Consider the following 22,516-nt stretch of genomic DNA (forward strand, 5'->3'; position numbering starts at 1 on the left):
GTGTGCAGGGAAAAAATACTTCACCTCCAGTAGCTGCTAATTAAATAGGTGGAGGAGATACAAGGCCACCTACAAAGCATTTCCAAGCAGATTCTGCTAAGCCACCTCACTTTGAGTAACACCCTTTCCTCCATCAGCCACTTGCTAAAAATAGAGAGTGTACAGAAATACATACGATGAAAGCTTCGCCAAAGATGGCCAAAATTCCTCCCCAGAAACCTCACATCAAAGCCTTTGTACAGCCCTGAGTTTCTTAGGTGATGCTGAGGTTTGGAGAGGGAGGGAGCCTCAGAGGGGCCATGGAGGAGACAGTTGTGTTGTGAAAATGCTAGATGGAGCTGAGCAGGGAGTGACGGGATGGTCCTTACTGCACAGCCAGCCTCCACAGCAGCTCTGAGCAGGACCACCACCACTCCTAATGACTCCTAGTAACAGCAAAGATGCAGGAGAGTATTTTTCACTCTCTGAAAAGAGGGCAGATAAACCATCCCTTAGACATAACACCGAACCTTTATTTGAGCAAGGTCTACCCAAGAACAAGGCAGTGAGGGATTCAGAGATGCTGGAGCCTGAAAAATGTGGCACAAGGACCAAGAAACCCCATCTGGCTTCCCAGCAGGAAAATTGGATTGTGAAGCTCTGTTTACACCTTTTTTTTTTTTCGGGGGGGGGGGGGTGCTTTTTGGAGATTTTGGCTAATTTAGTAGGTGTTTAGTAAGTAGGTCTAAATTCATAACCCATCAGGCTAAGCTCTCCCACAGCTTACAGAGAAGACATAAGGGATGAATTAAGCAGGAAGAAGGCAGCAGCGATCTATAGTACTAGACATTTTTGGTGGGCTCAGCAGCCTCCAGGAGGCAAGGGTGATCTGAGCACACACCAACAAATACCAGCCCTTCCCACCACTGCCTGGAAGGCAGACAGCCCCCATTCCATACACAGACAGACTCTAACTAGGAAAGTGGAACAGGACTTGGCTGGCTTGCTTTGATCTTGCTGCAGAAACCTAGCTATCTGATCACATAGATTCAGAGAATCAGAGAGGCTGGAAAAGACCTTTAAGATCATCATCCACTACCTTTAAGATCATCATCAGCACTACCAGGTCCACCACTAAACCTTATCACTAAGCGCATCATCTACATGGTTTTGAACACTTATATGGACAGTGATTCCACCTCTCCTCTGGGCAGCCTGTTCCAATCCAGCCATCTTTCAAGTATGTGCAACTTCACCTTCTTGCAATAGGACACACACTCTGTCGTTCAGACTTCCCAGATTCCCAAGGAGCCAAGTCTGGACAACATCAACCTCACACTTTCCAAGTGATGAGGGCTCAGGTGTAAGGAGGGCAGGTATCTCCTATAATGCATGACCACATCCTGCCCTTGTCAGGCCACACTGCCCTCCCAGCACCTGCAGGACACAGCACAAACACCTTGCATTGGCATCTCCTACATTATATTCATACTTATTCTATGAACTGATGGCAGTTTGATACCCTTCACAAGCACTGAATGGACTTGTTACACAAACAGGTCACTTGAAAGCACAAGTAGAGCTGCTGCAGTGCACTAGAGGTGGCTGCACAGGCAGGACACACACACAGAGCACAGGACTCACACCCAAACCTCCTCTAACTTCGATGTTGTTGCTCACACCAGCTTTCTTGCTTGGGGCTTTCCATTTGCTGTTGCTGTCACACTTTAAATGAACCCTGCTGCCAACTACTGAACCAGGGCAGCTGACTGCAAAATGAGAGTTGAGCTGAATGCCAGCAGTGGGTGGAAAGTGTGAAACCTCTCACCAGAAAACTGGGACATACATCAAAAGAGCCCTCAAAGGGAGAAAAAACCTGCACTCCTGGGGAAGTGAAAACCAGGGTGTTTCACTAGCACTAACTTCAGGAGGAAGCACTCCTGTAGGTCTCAGTTTCTGAAGGCTCAGAAACACCACCAAGTCAGTCTTGAGGGGTAAGCACTGCATGCACCAGCCCAGGAGAGCATCTGACATCATGCACTCCTCATCCTCAAAGTTGTTAAAAGGCTGCAGCATCTGCAAGCCTGTCCATCAGAAAGCCCGGCAGCTCTCTGCCAGCAGCATCACTGGATTCAAAACTCCCGTTTCACTTCTGCCTGCTGACATTCTTCTGCCAAGACGAACACTGCATACTTCTGCCCACTGCCAGGCAGCCCCCAGCCACCCAGGGGGTCAGAGCAAGCTCCGGGCCCAGGAAGAGCACACCCGCCTATGCTGTCATCAGGGGCTTTACTCTCTGCCACTGCACTTACACGTGTTCACCTCTAGTGACATGGCTGTACTAACTGGTGTAGCAATTTTAGAGAGAGGATGGGTTTTGACATCTGTTTTGGTTTGAAAAAAACAGAGCTTTGAAAACTTAACAAAGGTGCAATAAGATGTGCAATATATCTGACGTCGATAACATACCTGTAATTTTCCTCTTTCACCAACTGGCTGGATACAAACTGTGGATTTTGTCCCTTTGGAAAGTGAAGGGGATGTTTTCAGTAGGCAGATAGCAGCAAGAGGGGATCTCATCTCCTGCCTGCTGGAGGAATGGTGGTCTGCAGCAGTTCCAGCTCTGGAGACAGGGGTGTTCAAATACAACAGCCCTGCTCCAGGTATTCATGATGGAACAGAGGTAAGGGAAGGTGTGCATTAGATTGTCCTGTTCTCACCTCTCACATAAGGAACCTCAAAGCTATTTTAGGCACATCAGGGAGGTCTCAGTAGAGGCAGATGTTTGAACAACCTCCCCACAATGTAAAGCAATTTAAGAAATGGAGGCCCTGCCAAAAAGTTCCCATGGAGGCAATGCACCCACCTGCATCTAGGTGCCCATCTTCTGCTGGGACTCCCAGGACAGAGCCATCCCATCAACCACTTCCCTGGACACTCGCTGCCTTGCACCAGCAGAAGGGAAGTGAATCCCACCATCTCCTGCTCAGGACAGGGACTCTAACCAGGCAGCACCCCATTGGCTTTCAGAAAGTAAAATAAAGTTAACAAACAAGGAGAGAGAAGGCCTCCCATGGAGATGAGAGCATGTCAGGAAAAGCACTCTGCTTCAAAAAGGAGTTTCCCAGACTTTGCGCTTAAAGGCACACCCAGGTTCAAACTGTGCTGCTGCTGACAATTTATCTACATGATCGTTGTGAGGCAGATTTGAGATGATGATACTGAAACCAGTCATGAAACCCAGCACATTTCTGTTTGTTTATTAATTGACATTGGCTCTATTTTTTGCCAGAAAACCCCAGGCTGATTTATTTCCACTGCTGTGTTTCAACACTTTCCTCTTCCTCAATAAATGCAAACACCCTTGGTCCTGGTTTCAGCTGGGATAGAGTTTATTTTCTTCCTAGTAGCTGGTGCAATGCTGTTTTGGCTTTACTCTGGCAATAATGCTGGTAACATGCGGATGTTTAGCTGTTGCTCAGTATTGCATACTCTAAGCCAAGGACTTTTCAGTGTCAGGCTCTGCCAGTGAGGAGGGGCAGAGACGGGATACCTGACCCAAACCAGCCACAAGGATATTCCATACCACAGAACATCATGCTCAGTATAGAAACTGGGGGGAAGCTGGCCAGAAGCCACTGATCGCTGCTCAGGAACAGGTGGGGTCACAGTATCAGTGATTGTTGTGAGCTTCTGGTCTCCCCTATCAGTACAGAGCTCTAGTTTGTAGGCAGCCAGAGAAAAAGCACAAGTGCACGACCTCCCAACCTCTCCCACGCCATAAGGAAGAGTCCTGCATGGAAATCAGTCTCCCACAGTACAGGTCACTTCCCCACCAGGTTCTTGCCAGTTGTAGTCACACTGAATAGGAAGCAGAAACCTAGCATAGCCCATGCGCTGCCCTCCAGCCCCTGCTGCAGCCACAGAGCTATCTATCTATAGCATCTGAGCCCTGGGAAGTTTGGAGCTGCAGGGCCCTGGAACTATTCCACAAATCTGGAAGATCATCCTTGCTGTGGCAGGTTGGAAGCCCAGGTTACTGTAGCCTGTACTTTACGAACCTCCTAAACCAGAGGTTGCTCCTTCATGTAATGTGGCACATCTGGGGCTTTTCTGCTTTCCATGAGCACACAGAACCATTTTTATACCCATAAAATTACTTAAAAGAATTCAATATCTAACCACACTATCAACATCCAGCTGTACACAGTACAGTCAGCACATCCCTGTACCTGCCAGAGCTTGGTGCAGCATGGCACCGGGCAGAGCAAAAGGAGCCAACATAGCCAGCACCCTCCTGATAAATCCTGAGCTGGATACTGCTCTGAATGGAAAACCTCTGCACCCACCTAGAGCTGCTAAAAGCTAAAGATCGCTCTGGAACTCCGAAAGGCCTGAGCTCTGCTCTTACTTCAGGGCTGCACAAAAAGTGTCAAACCACTAGAGGGAAACCAGACCTCAGCTCACCTCGAAGGCAAACAAGGGGGATTTGTAGGAGGAAGGAAACATAAATTGGGGGTAAATGGAAGGGAGTGAGGAAAGAAACACAGTTGTGAGGCAAACTGTCCATGAGTGTCAGTTTTGACACGTTTGAAATGTATTAAGCTCCTCTTAAATGCCATTATCCCTCACTTTCCCACTCCGTTCACTCCCATGGACTTGGGATGGGAAGCAGGGACTGACCTTAAACAAGAAATGTCTTTTTTCAGTGGAATTCCCATTCAGCTGTAGAGGGGTTATTATAACAATTCTCACAGGCATGGAGATGCTGCGAGGGCTGGAGCAGCTCTGCTCTGGAGCCAGGCTGAGAGACCTGGGCTGGGTCAGCCTGGAGAAGAGAAGGCTTCTTAAGGGGAGACCTTAGAGAAGCTCCAGTGCCTAAAGGGGCTACAAGAAACCTGGAGAGGGGCTTTGGACAAGGGCCTGTAGGGACAGGACAAGGGCAATGGCTTTAACCTGACAGAGGGGAGACTGAGATGAGACATTAGGAAATTCTTCCCTGTGAGGGTGCTGAGGCGCTGGCACAGGGTGTCCAGAGAAGCTGTGGCTGCCCCATCCCTGGCAGTGTTCAAGGTCAGGTTGGCTGGAGCTTGGAGCAACCTGCTCTAGCGGAAGGTGTCCCTGCCCATGGCAGGGGTTGGAACTGGATGAGCTTTAAGGTCCTTTCCAACACAAACCATTTTGCATCATGACATTTCTCCACCCCTGGTCATAGGCAGGAAGGTGTTAGTCACCAGCTCCCCACTCCTCTCTGGGGATGGGCACTTACTGCAGGGGCAGCTCGCCCCTTGCAACACTCCAGCTCACGGGGCAATTCTCCTTTCAGAGGCAGCCTCCTGGAAGAATGCAGCCATCTCATCCTGTTTCAAGGCAACACTTCTCCATGTGCTATCATTGCAACTGGCCACATACTTCCCCTTTGTTGGGGTAAGAGAGGGAAACCAATGTGTTTGACTTCTGGAAAAGCTTTGGTCTGTGAGGGGAAATATCCTGCACACAGAAAAAGAACACTCAAGTGGGCTGTGTAGGCTGTTAGAGACACGAGGCACATCAGAGTTACTGGAGATAAAGAGTGCGAAGGTAGTATTTTACCCTGGCTGCTCTCCTCAGCCGAAGCCACTGCAGCAAGCTGAGGTAATGTGTGGATTCACACGCTGCCAGCACCAATTCAGCCTCTGCTGCTGCACCTTTCTCTCTGCACACTCACCCCAGCTCTAAACCTGGCTCCCACCCACATTCGCCTAATGAGCTCTTGTGCCTCTCAACACTCCCTCATGTGGCCTAGGTCTGAGGGTGCAGCGAAGATGCTGCTCAAATGCTAGAAAGACCAGATAAAGGGACAACACAAGTAATGCTCTTTAAGTAATACTTAAAAGTAATACTCTGACCACTGTTAACTTACTTGCAATGCACAAATGAGCACACTGGGGCAAGCACTAATCATTTAATTTCAGGGCAGAATCTCAGTGTTTATCATATGTGATTCACTTTTGCAGTAAAAATATGGCAATCCTTTTGCTGTTAAGCAGGTATCTTGTTTGTACAGGTTTACTAGGTTATTTCCCATGTTAGATAAAATAAACTGTGTACAAATGGGAAAAGAGTGGCCTAGTCAACAATGAGTACTAAGCTCCAGGTTTGTCATCTGCATTAACTGCAGCTGGATGCCCTCTTTACACTTTTCTTTGTATAACAATAGTGATTTTGGCAGCAGAATAATGTACTTTAAAATATTTAGACATTGTTTAGCCAAATGATACAACATTAGATACAATGACCTACCTTCTTTTGCTAGACAAAGCTCATGGATGTTTTGTAATACCAGAATTAGCAGTGAAATTCAGAATACTCTTTAGCTTAAAATATTTAACATAAAATAAGATACATCCTCCCTTACCTCAATTTCTAGACAATAACCCAGAAAGGACTGCTTCGGGGAAGCTTATTCGTGCCTACAGATAACAGATGGCAAAAACTCATCCTAAGAAAACAACATCATTTTTCAAACCCTTTACCCTATTTTTCTCTCCCAACCACCTTTTCTTGCTTCTTTCTGTTGCTGGGATTCTTTTTATAGTGTGCGATGATTTATGGGAGAACTCCTGACTTTCAACCAGCTGTGGCCACTGCTGAGACCAGGGAACAAACCTGGGCTCAATTAGAAAGGAAGTAAAGAACCTTGGTGGTGATAACACCTGGTGAAAGGGGTCCTGTCAACTTGCAGAAAAGAAGGAGGACTCACACTAAGAAAGAATTTTGCCACTCTGGGACTGCACTGATTTGTACTCAGAGTGTGCAGTCAGTTTGGCTCTTCTCTGCCCCCCTCAGTGATAACATACATGTTCCTGTCACATTATCTCTAATTCATTTCAATCTTTTGCATGTGAAAGCACAGGTTTGCAAAAAAGAGGCAGGAAGAGACCAACTAATGAAAGCTCACATATTTGCATGTCATAGCCAGCAGAATTTTGTTTAACCTGCTTTTAATTACACCTCACAGCAAGGTGTTATTAAGGTGACAAGGTCATTTATCTTCAGCAGTAGAAGGGCTTTTTTTTCATCTCCAGACAGAGACTTTCCAACTGCAGTCTAAATCATAGAGTGATAAAATAGTTTGGGCTGAAAGGACCTTCAAATTAATTCAGTCCAACTCCGTTATTTCTTTCCCATCTGCAGTGGATATAGCAAACTATTTACTCCCTTCTCCTTCATAGCTACTGTTTATGTATTTTAAGACCTATTTATGTCCTCCACACTTCAACATTTGTGCTCTAAAGATACCCAGCTACATCTGTGCTTCAAATGTAACTCACTGTGTTTGCTCCTGCTTTCTAGGTTCTCTCTTGGATTGAGCTGGTTTGGGTTTTTTTCCTTCTTTCTTTAATTCTTAAAGGCACCTAAGACTGAATATAGTTCTTCTAAAGCCTTAAACAATTGCATATCCCTTAATCATGTTCACTTTTTTCTACATCTTACATTTCATTTCCAGTCATACTCCATTTGCAACCTACTCTAAGCCCCCGGTCCCCTTCACATCTGCAGCACATCAAGCTCACCACATTTGTGTTCACAGCTATTCCTATGTATGTACAAAACTTTGCATATATCTTTATGCCTCTCTGAATTCTTTCTTTTCTAAACCATTTATCCAACTTTTAAACAACATTTTAAATACTAAATTTCACTTCCACTATCTTGTAGACTCTCATTCCTGCAACAACTGATATGCTGTAAATAGACTTAAGTCTTAGTTTAGGAGACTGCAAACAGAAAAACGCTTTCCGTAACACTTAAAACGGGGAAATGTAAATCTAAAAGAGTATGTTCACCCAGTCATAAGCTACAGACGTTTTCTTTATACCACTGTGAATTAATCTAGTTCCTATTAGTAGACAGCCTACACAAAAAAAACTGGGAACACTACTGCTTTCTCTTGCACTAACTCTGTTTTAAGCATCAATTTCTTGACTGTGAATTGTCAGAGATCTATGAAAAACGCAGCATGAAGGTAAAGCCCCTTCCCAATGGCTGCAAAAGCTAGGTGCTTCTACCCACCTCTGCCTGAGATCAGAGAGACACAACGCTGCACCTCTACAAGCCACAAGTGATGAAAACACAAGCAGTACTGCTGCAGGCTTCAGAATACCAAAGCTGAGAGACCACAGGGTCTGGTTTTAAATTAACCTCAGTTTAAGACCTTTTTGCTCAACAATGAGGAACAACATGCATGAAAGAGACGCAACATAATGTCAGAGCCTGCGACCCATCAGGTGGCGCCAGGGTACCTATGTCAGAACTAAAGTGATGACCAAACTGTCTCTTTATGTTTAGTTAATGACTAACACATCCCCCAGGCCGAAACTGCCCTCTGCTGCTCAGCACCAGAAGAGGCTCTGAACCGTCTCCCACCATGGCCCAGAGCAGAGCTCTGGAGTTCCCTCAATTAGGTTTCTCTGGCAGCACTGCAGGCTGCAGCTTCTTCCCATAGGAACAGTGGGTCTGACATTGGAAAGACCCCCACCATAAAGTGGCAAAGGCCTAAATTGTGACCAGATCCTGGCAAGCTCCAACTCCCCCAGTACCTGAAAGCATCTTCAGGGAAGCTTTGCTTTTTCAAGTTGGGAGATGACCCTCAGGGTGGGGGGTAAAGACTTGCCACTAGAGGAATGCTGCAGATTTCAGTTGCAACTGGAGAAATATCTGCACATCTGGCCTATTGCCATTGTTTATCTGGATGTTCCAGAACAATTCCAATAGGAAGTTTAGCCTCAGTGAAATGATTGGCAAAGAGATATTTTACTCTGGCTTAAAAACTGTTAAGGCATAGCATCACATTTACAGCCTCTTTTTGCAAAGACCAAAATGGGTCACACTTGGTGAAAGCATGTAAGGTAATCCCCGGGATCAGTGAGGAGTCCAGCAGCACAAGGCTTCAAAGCCATGATACCATTCAATTCCTATATGATAAGCTACCACCACAAGTTTCTCAGCCATATCAGTACAATCCCTGTACTGGTCTTAGCAATCATGCTTCCCACCTAACACAGGAAGAAATGGGGTTTTTCAGAGGTGGTATCCACAGAAATTCAAAAGTTGTCATCTCAGGCGAGTGTTTCAGTAACCTGGTAAAGTTAATTTGAGAGGTTTTAATCTGTTTGAGGTTCTTCACTTTCCTGCAAGTTGCTTTCATGATCCCCTTGATGTTCTGAGGCTTTTCTATAGAGGCTGTTTATAGGAATGCATCTGTACTGAAGTGAAGGGACCTTTTCAGCATTTCATATCAACCCCCAGCACTTGGTTTGAAGTGGAAAGCTAGGAGTTTATCACCGTAAGTGGCATGATTATACTCAAATGAAGTCAGTTTTCTTTCCAATGCCATTCATTCACTCTAACTTTTGTGTAAAGACACTTGGCTATGGCAGGCAGCCAGAACAAAGACAATCATATCGACTCACCTAGACTAACATTACACATCAGCAGGAATCAAATATCTTGTCACTGTTAGGCTCAGACATCACAACCTCTCTGCACACACAGGAGGATTAATTCCCACTCTCTGTGAAACAATGCAGAATGCCTTTTCCTCTTGGGAGCCAGCTGCAGCATCCCCACTTTCCACAGCATCCAAGACCCAGAGACCAGGATCAATCATAGAATACCAGGTTGGAACAGACCTCAAGGATCACCTGGTCTAAACTTGCTTGGCAAAAGCACAGTCTAGACTAGATGGCCTAGCACCCTTTCCAGCTGACAGGGCACACTTATGGCTCATATTCAACTTGCCAGATCCACCAGTTACATTCTAAATACTAACCATATACTGATGGCCAGGGCAGATAACCTACATGCACAGAGAAAACAAGCTATAGCTGATTGAACTTACAGCTCCATTACTGTCCTCTTCAGACACCAGGTTCAAAGATGACCAATTCTCTTCAAGGCAGAGACCCGTTCTATGCTGGAATAAACAAGCAGATTTACTCAGTTGCTCTTTCCAAAATAGACAAAGGCATGTTTTCACAGAGACATTTTTTTCAGCAGCGTAAACCAGTGCTCTCTCTCTCAGAGACTATCTTACTGAAATAAAAGGCGGCTGACCAGGGCTGATTAGGAGAGATGACAACAAAATAAAGCTCATAAGGTAAGTGTGCATGTAACCCATATGTACAGTGTAATGACTGTTAATAAGTCATTATTATATTGATGAACACACAAATATACACACACTTTTATACACACACACACACACACACATATATGAGGAGAGTGAGCACCACTTAAGGGAAAAGTCAAGTTTCACCTTGATACCCCTTGCCCGACTCATAAACTACCCCAAGGCGGCACTGTCGGGTAGCTTTTAATGTACGAGCGCTGGCAATCAGTCAGAACTGTGGCTCGGAAGTAAATGCAGCGATCAGTGTAAACATTTTCTGAAATTTCCTTTTTTTTTTTTTTTTTTGCTGTTTTTCCTTTTTTCTTCCTCTGTCTGACTGACTCTTCCTGAGCACTTCTACTTCTCAGCAGCACTTGCCACATCTCTGTGTTAAGTCACTCAATGAGTCAAATTAGGACATTGGTGCCCTGCGATCTGTTAGGACACAGGCAGCAGCAAGGTTAACATCAATTCTCATACCTCAGATTTAAGTGCCAAGATGAAGGGATACAGGCTGGAGAGTCTGCACTGACAAGTGCACTCTGCCAGTACAGTTGGGCTGTGATGGAGCAATCTGTGCTATAGCCTGCAGAAACCTCAAGAGAAAACAAACTAAGCAGACACCAGAGCCATGGGCATGCTGACTGCCACTGTCCAGGTGAGACAATACCAGTATGAGAAACAGTGCCCAGCTGATTCTCAAACAGCCTTGTCCCTGTAACAGCAGCATTCATTTGGCCATACTGTGAGAAGCCAACTCTGGCCCCACTTCTCTCCAACCCTTTGAGACAAATCTTATCAATGCACAACTGGATATACACCAGTCTGAAAACAACAAAAGAAGTAGTGACAACTTGGGAAAACATAAGATAAAATGGGAAAGACCCATGAGTGCAAATATGACATGCATTAATGGAAAAGGGCACATCTGAGATCTGGAAAATGTTACTTATAGGCCAGTCTGTGATCCTTATTCAACTCTGACCCATCACAGTTATAGTCCTGAGTGTGTAGGGCTTCCTTTCCAGAAATGCCAGTTTCTACATTGAGGAGAGATGGATGAGGAAAAATAAAAAGAAATGGAAAAAAAAAAAATGCAGTTTCCACACAAGTCAGCTTTTCATCAGTCCAAGCCATTCAACAGAGATGGGTCTATCAGAAAGTTGTGGCATTGAGAGCACCTAAACCCCACAGATGGGGCTCCTACTTCTTTGTACAGGGCCATCTGTGTGAAGGTATAGGAATGACTGTGCAAGGCACAAGTACACAGTGCACTGGTGTCCCTCTGCACAAGAATGTAGTGATGGGTTTTGATGTCCATCAGTCCAGATGGAAGATGGTGAAGGTCCAGTCAACAGTGCTCACTTCATACTCAGTATCATAAAATTGCACAGAAAGTAATTTTCACTGTGTGTTTCATCACCAAGTGCAATGCAAAGGCTGAGAAGAAAATGTTTTTCAGTGGAAAAAAATAAATCCAGATACACCGTTTATCAGAGTATTATGTTATATGGTGTGGATAGGTGAGCATAATGTGACTCTGATCTGATCACTGCCCGTGCCAGCATAAATACTGCGCGTTAACCACATACTGCTCAGGTCACAGGTTTGTATCCACACTGCTGCTAACCATTAGTTCCTTTTACTGGATGATTGCGAGATTAGCTGATAGTTTTGTTCAAAACTTTAGTTTTGTGCACACCTACCATTTCCTTTGGTAGTGCCATGCTCAGTGAGCATGGACTCTTAATTAAACAAAAGCTTTTCTCTGTTCTAGGAAATCAATACAGCAGCCTTGCATTTCTCCCTTTCCATCTGGCTCCTCAAAAGATACAGTCTGTAGACATCCCATAGAAACACCTATAAGAATCACATGCATCCTGGTGGATGGCAATGCCTGTGGCTGAGCAACCACAAAGCCTGGCACAGGTGGGGTGTGATGGTGAATCCTGTGGAAAGGGCTGCAAAGTACATTCGTGCAGGAAGCTCTGCGTCTATTCTTACACAGTCTCACTAGAGCTGGGCTCACAGCTTGGCTGGCTGCTCCTTCCTACAAATACCCAAGAAAAGTTATAGTCCATTGGTACGGCCATGACCAGAATCGCATTTGGCCAGATGCAAGCTGCCCTGTCCCTGCCTTGGAGGAGGGATGGACTGGCCATGAAACACATGCCCTCACTGGCACCTAACTGACACTGGTCATATCTAACCGGTATTTTTGGCTTTAAAAGACCCAGTTGAACTGTGGTGAATTAGATCATTTCAACTCAGCTGCAGACTGTGGGTATCTGAAGCTATGAAGGAGATGCCACCCTGCATGCCTGGTGTCCTGCTGGTGAATTTCTGAATCAGGTATAGCTGAAGATACTCTGTACTTGAAAATATTGCTCCCACAGTTCTGCTCACTCAACCATACTAGTGTGAGACTGGGTGCTCACCAGTTCCTTTTCTCTCAACATTCAACTCTGAGAAACCTTTGTAAGGTTTCTCAAATGCAGTCAAAAACAAATCTACATTCATAGCTGGGAAGCTCCAAGAGCAAATACACTGTTTTCCTCTGTCCTGAGCTGCCTTTAATGGTGTATGCCTCATCACGGAGGTGCTGAATGTGGCTGTTCCTCATAAAATACAGCAGTTGCCAAGTTTCCTGATTTCCAGTTTTGCAGTGTCCTGAACTTGCTGCAAACAAGTGGCTATGTAAGAAAAACACAACCCCTTCACGATACAAAGTTCCCAACTGCACAATAGGCCAGGCTTTGGTTGCTTACGAGGATGAGGAAAAGAATATTGAGCAACCCATAAAGTGGTAGTGTGAAGAACAAGGCCTCCAGAAAACACTGTTTATATTCCAACCCAAACACAAGCAACAATTTCCAAGTCATCAATGAAAATTGAACTTGTTCTTTAATTTACCTGTTCTTTAGACAGAAAGAGCATCAAGGTACGATTTCAGTTAGGTGATGGCATCACAAGCTCTTTGTGTAGTTCTCCTTTCCAGAAGCGCCCTGCTGCTTAGCTGGACTTAGACGAAGGAGAAATTAGTGTCGTTTTAAGAAGCCCTTTTTGGAGTTACAAGCTGTTACAGACTGCTCAGAACAAGACAACTTGTTAGCTTAACTCACTTTGGCATTCCAGGTTTTGAAACCTTTAAACACACACAGAAGTATCAGTAACCATTCACAGCACAACACAGAAGACAACTTGGGCTTAGGCCTGGGCTGATAAGACTTCTATTTCCCCACTGCATCAAGCCCTTTTCGCAGGTACAAAGACATTCAGTTTTTCACTCACCTCCTAGCTCTCTACTGGGCAATGTCTTTTTTCTGACTCTTTTTGCTCTGGTTGATAAAGTTCTGCTATCAGAGATGATGTTTTATAGCTGTCTGCAAGAACAAGTCAGACATGCCTTCAGAATGGCACAGAAACAGTGGAGCCCACCTTTGAAATTAGATTAGTTTGCATTTGAGTATTTTAATTCTAGATCGAAGATGCAACTTATTCCATTCTGGCGATTAAGTATTGCATTTTGGCAAACACATATTCTAGACATTTGTGAAAACTGAACTGCAAGGCTGCTTTGATATATTTTCCACTAAAAAGGGAACAGCAGAATTCATGATTCTGTAATGCAAATGCATGTGGTTTTGCACTGTATGAATGTTTCCTCTGAAAGAGATTTTGATTCCTTGAGAATGACAAGTGCTGGCTGCTATTGCCTGACCTAGCATGAGCAGCAATTATTGAACCTAGAGGATAAAAGATGGAGAAAGCTCACCAAGCTCTAAAACACACCCTCCCTGCCCCCCCCCCCCAACAAGCAAACAAACAAAAACCCCGGCACATTTTAGTGTTGATTAAATAAGAAAAGAATTAAACTAAACCAAACAAAGCTCTCCTCCTCGCTGAAAACCTCAGAGCCACGCAGGTGCCTGGGTCTCTGGAATTCAGTGTTTAGAGTGCAGCAGTGCTGGGTGAAAAGCTCTTGAAACCTCCCAGTTCCATAACACATTTCCCAAATGATATGAATCAGACTGCCTTCGTTTCTTCTCCTACATGAACTGCTTCCAAAGTTTACCTAAAACAGGAAATATAAAATGTGTTAAGAGATTAGTGTGCATTTTTTTCTCCAAGCCCTGGAATACAAATGCTGGTGCTACCTTTTCTGCAAGGAGTGCAGCCTGCCCCTTCTCATGGCAGGGGGCTGGAACTAGAGGATCTTAAGGTCCTTTCCAACCCAAACTGGTCCATGATTCTGCTGATTTCCCCAGAAGGACCAAACTGCCTCCAAAGCCAGGTGGTAACTTCTAAAATGTCACTTAGAGCTTCCCTCACCCTGTAGTTACAACCACAGCAAAGGGTTGCAGTGGGTAAGGTAAAAGAGCAGTCCACAGGTTAGAAGAGCTGGTCTCAGCACTAAACAAGCAAGTTTCACACTTCAACATGAAAGGTTCCAGAGAGACTATCTGTACTCATCCTTATGAAGTGCCCATATGATACAGACAGATGAGCTACTTGGGGTTCAATTCTCCTGCCAGTTGTGTTGCTTGGAGATTAAATTCTTATGTATGAGAATGTCACATTGTCATCAAACAGCAATTAACTTTTTTCCCAGTAAAAGATGTCACTTTATGTAACCAGGATCATCATTTAATGCCAGTCCCAGCCAAGCCACAGCTGGACAGGACCGGAGACCAGCAGCTTTGGGTGCTTTGTTGTCTCCCACCCTTGCCTGCTCTCTCCTGAAGACAACAGTGGATGAATGCCCTCATATTCCTGCTGCTCACTCTTTGCAAGCACCATTACCTTTGCAAAAGGTGTACATTGCATCACACCTCCCAGGGCAGAGGAAGACCTGCAGACTCCAATCAGGAAAGTGCTATTGATGGAAAAACCTTGAAAATGTGTCTTGGCTACTGCATGACTTGCATACAAGGCACTAGTTTAGTGCTCTGTATACCTCACTCCTCTCACCAATAAACATTTGTTTGCTGACTTGCAGTTATGAATCAAACACCTCAACTGGCTAAAACTGGCACGTGCCCTTTAAATAGTTTAACAGCTGCGTGCGTATAAGTAGCTGTATCTTTCAAAAGCATCTGAGTGCTAAACTACTGATCTCCATAATGCAAACTGAGCAGAAAGTGGGGGGGAAAACCTATTTCTATGACAGCCTCTCCTACAACTTGCCACATCCTCATCTATCCTCCAACTCAAGGAATAACTGGACATTTGGAGGTAGCCACCACATCACCATAGAAACTCTCAGCTCCTTCACACAAGGTAATGTCCAGTCCAAAGCCAACTGGGTTCAGAGACAAATCACTCCTTGCCCTATACTGACTACTGACTGGAAACAGCTGGGGATTCAGGTCTTTGCACTCTTTCACCTTCAGTTGTCTATATAAAGAAACACAAAATGTGTTTTGAAATAGGAAGGAAAAACAACAAAAAAAAAAAACAACAAAAAAGATGAGGATGTGGTTATGCCATTTACTAAGAGCACTGGTAGGGTATGGTCTATAAGCAAATCCTGTCATGCTCTACAGAACAACTTGGACTGAAGCAATGCTGCTGATCTGCTTGCTGGGTTCAGGTAAAGTAATTCCTATTTTAACTAATAACTTTTTTCCCCAAAAAATTTACTACCAGCATTGATTGCAAAGCAGTATTTTTAAGCTATTTTGATGAAGATCAAACATGTAGTGTTGCTTAGCACAGAGTAGGAATAAAAAGAGGTCTGCTCTAGTGATAAGCATAGATATATTTCGTTGTAATCAAAATACTTCAAATAAAATGATAAGAAATTATCCACCCACAGATGAAATATATGTCAGATACGGCAGGACTTACTGCTCTGCATTGCACTAAGCCATTTTACTCTTCTCCTGTGTGTTCACAAGTGAATAATTTATCTATAATATGAATAATCTTCTAGCAAATTAGTATCAACAAAGTCTGCTTTGCAGCAGTAACAGTATTTGTTTTGTGTTGATTAGGAGGGTGATTATGGTAAATGCTGTAAAATTCCTTGCTGAAGCAGTAATTTGAATATTCCTCATTCCTCTTTTGCAGCATAGCTAGATTAAAAATCATTGGTTTGCTGCGTTCTGTCATCTGATTATCTTTTCCTTACTATTAAAGCTACAACTACACTTACAGTAAGTTATACATTCTATGCAGAGAATGTTCCTGCTAATGAAGTATTCATGGGTAAGAATATCCTTAATCTGTCGTCCCTGGTCTGTGCTAAAATGCAGACTTGTGCTAATCCCACCTAGTGCCAGATGAACTCATATCTGAGCTACGAGGAGGAAACCATTCACAGCATGCTGTGCTGCAAAAAACCCTAGCAAAGCAAATTCTGTAAAACCTTGCTGTTCCATTTCCTATGTCAGTACACATTTGCTGCTAGCTTAACCACTAACTCCTGCTATTGGTAAACCCAGTTAGCTTTTGACTAGTCCATAGGAAGTGGAAAATCCTCACTCAATAGGAAAAATCAAGAACAAATGGACCAGTGATGACACAGGGTCTGGACCAGAGAAGAAAAACTCTTTGAATTAATTACAGGCTCTTACATTTGGCTCCTAGTTGTCTGAAACAATCCTAGAGCTGCAGGCAATTCCTTCAAGAAACCCCTACAAGATGGAGGAATTTTCTTCAGAAGACTAGAAAAGAGAAAACCTGGTGCCTGTCTCTTAAGAAAGTGGAAAAGGAGGAGACCACTAAACCTGGCTTCAGCATTTGGGTAACTATTGGAATCACCCACTGAAGAATCTGTTTGCAAGCACCCAGAAGACAATGCAGCGGTAAGTAACAATGTGCACAGATTCATTTAAGAATGACAAAAATAGAAGTAATTTGACTTTCTTCTGTGAAAAGTAGACAGCAGTCAGGGACAGAGTGGAGGAGGGGGAAAGCAGGTTTCAAACACTATCTCTAAAGAAATTCTCATAAGCAGACAAAGGAAATATGATATATATGAAACTTCTATATGATTAATGGCTATCAACTGAGATATAATCAGTGTCTACCATACAGGAAAGATGTGTTTGGTACAATTCAGTATCTTGCAGGTTGGATACCATCAGTATTAGTAATTTGGACAATGCAGTAAAGATGGTGTTTAGGGAATGACTGCAAGGTTGATTGTCAATGAAAATGCATCTTGAATAATTTTGAGCAAACATATTACTGAGTGCGGACTGTTTGCAAACACTTCCCTTGGATATCTCAAGATGAGGAATTTAAATTCGAAGAAGGTAAAATGATCAAAAATGTCAAGTTTTTGAGAATGAGGCACTCTGTTAGAATACTGGAAATTATCAGAGACTGGCTGAAGTTTTCTTAACATTAACAATTTGCAGGGGTAATACCGTACGTTATTTGGTACTAATGAATTCTAAAGAAAAAGCATTCAGTGAAGACAGAAACCTGATAAAAGTAGAATCTAAACTTGGACCTTTATGAGACATCACAAGCAATTTCCTGATACATTTAAAATACAAAGTGAGAGATTTAACAGGCATCACACCTCTAAAATATTTCATGTCACCTGATTTTTTTCCCCAGCTGAAAGGATGTTCTTGGTCACAGAAGATACATGCTCACACAACAGGACAGAACTCCTACTTCCTCTATTTCCTGTTACCTGTCCTCCCCTCAGGTGACAGCAGCATCTGCCTACAATAACCCCTTGAACACATGACCCCAGTGCATCTCCACATTTAGTGGAATTATCTCACCTCTCATGTACCACAATCACATGGTTTTCTAAGCAGCTGCCACATGCTGCTGGCTCAAAGGGATTGACTCAATCTTAGATTGCGGTCACTGAGGGAAACACTACCAAGGAGATGTCTCAGTGAATTTGTGCATCCCCCTAGTAGCCGGCATCCAGCCTGTTTGTGGTCCTCATTAGCTTTCTTGCAACCATTTGCTCACCTACTTAACAGCCCCTGTTGTGACCTCCAGTTTTTCTGGTGCTTCACTAGCACACTAGAGAAACTAGTATGCTTCACTGAAATGCAAGTGCCTTCAGTCTTCAGCCTTGCCCTTATCTGAAAAAGCAGAGACTTCAAAGAAGGTAATGGTCTGACAGGGGGTGTCAAACCATTATTGAACAGTTTTTCTTTAAAATCTCTAAGAAGATTTTACTCAACAGTTATAGAATTGCTTTAATCACATTTGATTAATTCTTTACAGTGAGGGTGCTGAGGTGCTGGCACAGGGTGCTCAGAGAAGTTCTGGCTGCCCCGTCCCTGGCAGCATTCAAGGCCAGCTTGGATGGAGCTTGGAGAAACCTGCTCTGGTGGAAGGTGTCCCTGGCTGTGGCAGGGGTTGGGACTGGATGAGCTTTAAGGCCCTTTCAACCCAAACCATTCTGTGATTCTGTGCCATACTTTCTTTCAACAGATAAACTAGATTAATCCTTTTCTAGATCCACTAATAACATATACACTTCATAACAATTAATAAGTTGGGCCTTCAAGCTTTATGTGCCTCTTCTTTTCGTAGTCTGAGCTAGAAATAAACTGTTTTCACTCATATGAACATGTTAAGCTCTGAGTTTCTTCTGAGTTCAGATACAGTTATTTTCATTATCATTCAAAATTCCTCTAAGTCAACCCACCTCTGACCTCCAGCACAATATCAGCAACCCTCTGAAAAGCAGAGATATAAGATTTGGCAAAACCCAAGCCCATTTTCTCAGTTAATATTCAGCAGACCTACCTGTTCTCCATGTTTCTCTCTTTTTATTTTATATTTTATTTTAGCCATGTAAACAAATCCTTTCTTCAGCAAAGTTCAGCTCCATGTGGTAGTGCTTATGAGTGACCTGTCACTTTCTGTCCTCCAAAGCAGAGATTCTCCTCTTGATCTGATTGTTCTTAAAACATCTTAACTTATTCCTAAAATATCTTCTGAATTATTTGGTTGGCTGAGTTGGACTGGGAATTTTATCTACCAATATCTTCTCCTTCATTAGGATTTTTTGTGATTCTGATTTAAAGACATTATCAAAAAGCACTTTTAACGCATAGTTTGTTAGAGCATACATATGTTTTTAAGACTGGTGGTAACACTTATTCCCTACAAGTCATACTTTTTTAAAGAACAGTATTATGAAGATCATAGAACATTTAGGGTTGGAAAGAACCATAATTATCATCTAGTTCTAACCACTATTTGCTAATCTTTGCCAGATTATCTAAGAGAACCAGTTAAAGTACTTGCAAATCCAAAACTTATCTAATGCTGGAAGTTAAGCACAAGCTAGAAAACATGATTACTCAGTTTATATCTACATAAAATATCAGTCTTCTTAAGCTTACCTTCTAAAAAACTGCATCAGATAGAATCACTATATGAAATTATAATACCCATATAAATGCAGGTGTATATGTATACCCATATAAAACCAGCAAGAACGACTGATGCATAGGGAATCATGGATATAAGAATAAAAACCTAGCTATTAGTTTGAACCACCTTAATATGGAACGATAATTTCATGAGGAAAAGGAACAGAACTGTTATGGATGTTTCAACAGATGTACAAGTTACTAGAGATAGCAAGTACACCTCAGAGTTTTGAAAACATATGTTTGAATAAGTCAGTCTCTTCAATATCTGAATGGGATTATTTTAAAGGGTGTGATAGTCAGTGGATGCTGACTCCTTGCTGTCGAGAATCAGGCTGCTTTATAACAGATCAAGCACTCAAATCAGAAAAGCTCTGTGCTTGAAATAAGGATTTGCTTTCAGTAATCACCAAAGACTGATCAAGCATCTAGCTCAAAACCAAAAATCCCAGAGCTGTGTTTGAAAGTATCTCGCACTGATATATCAAGGCTTTCACTGAAAGCCTTACACATTTCCAACCTGTTTTCTCTGTCGTTTTAGGGGAGAAATGTCCAACAGCAGCGAGGAATGCAACTTCGCAGACATTGACAGATTAGCAAAGACCCTGCTGCTGGGGATCTCCATCCCCACCTTCATTCTTGGGCTGGTTCTCAATGCCATGGCTCTCTCTGTGTTCTGCTGCTTTTGGAAGAAACAAACCAAAACTTCAGTGTACATGATCAATCTCGCACTTGCAGATGTATTGCTGCTTCTCTCGCTCCCACTCAAGCTGTACTACTCTATCCAGAAAGCACCCAGACTCCTGTGCTCATTCATAGAGTCTCTCTATTTTGTCAACATGTATGGCAGTATCTTCATAATCGTCTGCATTACCGTCGACAGATATATCTGCATAAGGCACCCATTTGAAGGTCGAGCTAACCAATCCCCGAAATGGGCTATCTTGATTTGCTGCTTTATCTGGGCAGTAGCCTGGCTTTGCAGCACCCCAATGTATGTGTTTCATGAGGAAGATAATTTTAAGTGCTTTCACAACATGTCAGAACAGGCATGGAGCACCCCCCTCATTGTTTCTGTAGAAATCTTTGGATTTCTGATCCCACTTGTAGTGATTGTTTTCTGCTCTGCCCAAAACATCTGGATTCTTCTGAATTACAAAAGTCAAGCTAAAAAAAAGGTAGAAAGCAATGGCTCCTTACGAGTCATTATCATCAACCTCGTGGTGTTTTTGGTGTGCTTCACACCTGTCCACCTTGCAATTTGCCTGCAGTACCTGGTAAGACAGCACGTGATAGTGGACTGCAGTCTGAAACAAACCATCAGCTTCTTCATTCAGGTGTCAATGATAATAGCCAACCTCAACTGCTGCCTGGACGCCATCTTTTATTACCTTGCTGCAAAGGAATTCCGTGAGAAGACACACCTGAAAAAGGTGATTGAACTGTGTCCTGTTTTTAAGCCTTGTGCCACATGATGAGACTGCCAGCAGTAGGACAGCACCTCTTCCTTGGCTCCGACTTCCCTCACAGGATGACAACAGCAACAGCAGTAGGATCACCTTGGCCATGGCAGGGAGGATGCAGGAGAAAGACAATGATTTTCTGATGAATGTGAACCTGTTCCGTATTTTTCTTCTTTTTAAAGTTAAAAAGGGAAAAATGTTGGAAAAAAGATACAGCATTAGCAAAGTGACAGAGTGACACCAAAAGAAGCATTAACCTTGATGGTATCTACTAAATGTGAAAGGCTCGACAGAGGAAAACAGCCCAGATCACTGCAGTGCCACTGAAAATCAGCCTTTGTCATTGCTGCACCAGTTTTCTTTTTGGCAGTGTGATCAGAAAGTTGTTGCTAAGAGCCAGATAGAGAAATAAGTATTGAAATCCTTCTTTCTAACTTAGAAGGTGTCTGAGAATTGAATGGCAGTACCCAGACAAAAGTCTGACTCTGCTCTTTCCTTCTGTAAATCTTCCAGAAGGTCACTGTTGGAGCTCATTTGCTCTGAACAGCTTGGCCAGCCTGAGATAACAGTGAATCCTCCCTCCTGTAAGCATTATATACTGGCTGGGGCTGCTACACAGGGCAGCAGCCTCTGCTCTTTCATGGAGGACAGACTGCCCAATATACAACCTCAAGAGAATGTCTTGGTACCAGCAATTACTTGAGCAACAGACATTTCTGAATATCTTTGCTGAGGAGTCAGCGTGGTTTTCTGCTGCAATTTTAAATCTGTTTTTGCGTATGAAAACCGGAAGAACCCCTTCAAATATGGCATTTAGTGAAAGAGTGTATGTGATTAACTGTATTTCTACATTATTCTATTTCTAGCAAAGATACAATATGACAGATGTACAAAATCGTTCTGCCTGTCTTTTAGTTCTTTCTTGGAGGAGGGGAATTAGGGAAGCAAGCCCTGCATCACAGAAAAACAGGAAGCTCCTGTCTGATATGCTCCTTACTCTCAGCTGGAATTCTGAACTAGCTCTATCCAACTCATTCCTTAGAGAAGTGCATCTAGCCTGCACTGTACACCTCACAAAACATCTCTAGACATGCTTCAATCCTTCTCAGTCAGCACTTCTGGTATGTCAACACTCATACCATTTGTGAGTTTGGCTCTGAGTCTAAACTCAAGGTTTCCTTTTTCAATTATGCCTACAATTTCTTGTACCATTATCTTGCATTGTTCATGCTCTCAGCCAGAAACATTTCCCATCAAGAAATCCATTTCTGTACCTTTTAAAAATGGCTGTAAAAATGGTCTAAGATCACTTGTAATCAAGTCTTCATTCTGGGGCAGATGTTCTCTTCATTCAGTATATGAAAAGAAAGTACCTTCTGTGGAGCAAATTAAAAAGAAAGGGGTCAGCTCTGAGAGTATAATTCATACTCTCACATTTGAGAGTACAAATTGATTTCCACAGAAATGATTGATTGTGCAAGTGGGCAGCTGCACATATCTAATACTGGGGTAAATGTGTGGTTTATAACTTTCTAGTGTTAACGCTATGACGGCAG

General features: G+C 43.2%; 1 protein-coding gene and 1 long non-coding RNA gene across 2 annotated transcripts; one reads left to right on the forward strand and one right to left on the reverse strand.

Moving 5' to 3' along the window:
- Positions 1–13,017: 13,017 nt before the first annotated feature.
- On the reverse strand, positions 13,018–21,001 carry LOC133225961 (uncharacterized). Its single transcript, XR_009729335.1, has 2 exons — positions 20,922–21,001; positions 13,018–13,218 (listed from the first exon to the last, which is right to left on the reverse strand). It is a non-coding gene; the product is annotated as an uncharacterized LOC133225961 (long non-coding RNA).
- Positions 15,579–20,986, forward strand: GPR55 (G protein-coupled receptor 55). Its single transcript, XM_061378935.1, has 3 exons — positions 15,579–15,725; positions 16,724–16,941; positions 20,039–20,986. The coding sequence occupies exons 2-3, from the start codon at positions 16,934–16,936 to the stop codon at positions 20,970–20,972; spliced, it is 942 nt and encodes a 313-aa protein (XP_061234919.1). The 5' UTR covers positions 15,579–15,725; positions 16,724–16,933; the 3' UTR covers positions 20,973–20,986.
- Positions 21,002–22,516: the final 1,515 nt, after the last annotated feature.

This window comes from Neopsephotus bourkii, unplaced genomic scaffold (assembly GCF_033783945.1).
Source record: "Neopsephotus bourkii isolate Nb327-2 ecotype Australia unplaced genomic scaffold, CSIRO-AGI_Nbou_v1 NB_1768, whole genome shotgun sequence".
NCBI lineage: Eukaryota > Metazoa > Chordata > Aves > Psittaciformes > Psittacidae > Neopsephotus > Neopsephotus bourkii.